Raw genomic sequence first — 2,266 nt, forward strand, 5'->3', positions numbered from 1 at the left:
AGCCAGCATAGACCCAACCACTAAGAGGTCTGTGTTCCGCCATCTCTGCGGTTGGGACACCCCATGGAGACACCGCGGCACGGAAGGAAGCAGACCTGGGTCCTGTCCTGCTCTGTCCTGGCTTTTCAAGGCTCCCCATGTGGCCAGTCCCCTCCCTGGGCCACCAGAGCAGGCTGCGGGGAAGAGGAAATGGCTTAGGGTGCCCCAGGGCCCCCAGCGCCATGCCTGCAGAGAGGGGTGGCCCAGGTCTCCACACGCCCTGTGCACTGACTCTGTAGCCGCCGGAGCCGAGTGGGAAAGGCCGAGCCCTACCTTTCTCAGCCGCTGCCTGGTCGTGCTTCTCACACAGCAGGTAGCGCGGGCTCTCCGGGAGGAAGGGCAGGCTCACCAGCTGGACCAAGGCGGGGATGGCGATGGCTCCAAACAGGTACGGCCAGGTGCTCTCCTGGAGGGAGAAGAGGGGCCAGTGGGTGGGCGTGGCGGAGGGAGGGATCTACAGCTTTCGACTCCACGAACTCCACGTCAGCCAGCCATGTGCCCTGGGGAGTGGGGGGAGGGGGGTGGCGTGACCCCGCAAAGACACTGGCGTAGGCAGGTGGTCTCAGCTGTGACTGCGCTGACAGGTGCAGGGAGGTGCTGCTCTCTTGTCAACGCCCCCTGGTGCTCTTTCTGAGCCACTGCAGTTTCCCCACGGGCCGAGCTCTCTCTCCATCTTATTTGTACTGTTTTTGCACTGGTTCTTCGCTCTGCCTGGTTTGGTGTCTCCCTCAAGGTCTGCACCGGCTTCTCCAGAAGGGCTCCCCAGCCCTCCCTGCTGCATCAGGGCTGCTCCGGGCTCCCTGGACCCCAGGCTTCCTACATGGCCACCACGTCCATTGTCCCTTCCATCTGGCAGCACGATCCTTGCAGGCAAGGACTTTATCTACCCACCTCTGTGGGGTCTAGTGCACTGGGGACGCTCAGGAAATGTTGGTTGATTGGAGCAAAATGAGTTGATTGGGACCATACGGATCTAGGAGGCAGAGATTGTTGGATGCAAGTCCTCTGCTTGCATCCCAGAGGTGAGGCAAGGAGGGGTTGAATCGAACGGCATCGAGGGGAGGGAGAGGGGCCCTGCGTGAGCCGGAGACTTGGAGGGAGACGGGCCAGACCAGCCGGGAGTGGGAAGAAGCCGGGTTGGGTGAGGATACTGACGAAGGGCTAGGACATCGTTCCCCAGGGATCTGCCTGGGCTGCTGGGTCCTTCACAGCGTGCTAGGCCCCGAGGCCTCCCTCCAAGGCCACGCTGTCTAGGACAGGCTCCCTGCCCCCCCTGCCTCCTTCCCGCCGTGCTCTGCCTCACAACACCCTCGAGGAGCCAGCTTCCTAGATCTGTGTCTCAGATGTGTGTCCTCCACTGAAATGCAAGCGAGGAGCGTGAGGCAGGGATCCCTGTCTGGCTGTTCTCTGCTGGGTGGAGCCTAGAACTGTGCCAGGCACACAATTGACATAAGTGTCAAATGAGTGAATACATCAGGAATGAACTAACTGGTCCAAATGAGGCTTGGACTCCTGCCCGCTATGGACACTAGGGAGCACCTGATCACAGGCTGGGTCTGGGCACAATGCCCCTGAGCACCCCAAACCTTGAGCCCTGGGTGAGGCGTGCACTGGAGCTTTCATTGGAAGCGTATTGGAGTGTATGTCCCCCGCCTTCTCCTCCTGCCCCCACCTGCCGGGACTCAGCTCCAGGCAGGGGGTATCAGCTGGGCTCTGTCCCAGTGCATTCGACCAGCATCCCTGGTCTCATCTCCTCCCTCCCTCCTGGCCTTCTGTGTAAGTGGGAAGGGGAAGTGGCTGCATCCTTCCCTCGTCCTTGTCCGACACTCAGGTGGCAAGTCCTGGACTCATTGCCCCTCCTTTCTACCCCCAGGGCCACTGCCTCCGTTCCCCGCACCCCCTTGCCACACACACCAATCACAGCAGCCTCCTGCCAGGCCCTCTCCTCCCTTTTCACCCTTCCCACCCTGTCCCACTCCCAGACCCAAAGCCGCCTTCTACTCAGATCTGGCTGAGTCACTCCCCTGCTCTAGTGCCGCCTGGGGCTCCCCCATTCCCCGGCACAATGTCCGCTGCAGCTCCGTGAACAGGGGCTCATCTTACACTCCCCAGGCGGGCTCTTCCCTCGGCCTCGGCCACTCGGGATTCTTTCACGGGGCTGGTCGCCACCTCGAGGCCCTTTCTCCAATTATACCCTTTCTCTGCATGGCTTCTCGCCAAACCCCGG

At 61.7% G+C, this 2,266-nt stretch overlaps 1 protein-coding gene across 1 annotated transcript in view; it reads right to left on the minus strand.

The window, feature by feature from the left end:
* Positions 1-271: 271 nt before the first annotated feature.
* The window catches only part of LOC102419880 (solute carrier family 2, facilitated glucose transporter member 9), a gene marked incomplete at its 3' end in the record, with an annotated part of 41,719 nt that continues 39,724 nt past the window's right edge, over positions 272-2,266 (minus strand). Inside the window, exons 8-9 of the mRNA XM_023745689.1 lie at positions 498-616; positions 272-445 (exon numbers count right to left, since the gene is read on the minus strand). Of these exons, the coding sequence (XP_023601457.1) occupies positions 272-445; positions 498-616 (293 nt within the window). The remainder of the gene's footprint in view (positions 446-497; positions 617-2,266) is intronic.

This window comes from Myotis lucifugus, unplaced genomic scaffold (assembly GCF_000147115.1).
Source record: "Myotis lucifugus unplaced genomic scaffold, Myoluc2.0 scaffold_567, whole genome shotgun sequence".
In the NCBI taxonomy this organism is placed as follows: Eukaryota; Metazoa; Chordata; class Mammalia; order Chiroptera; family Vespertilionidae; genus Myotis; species Myotis lucifugus.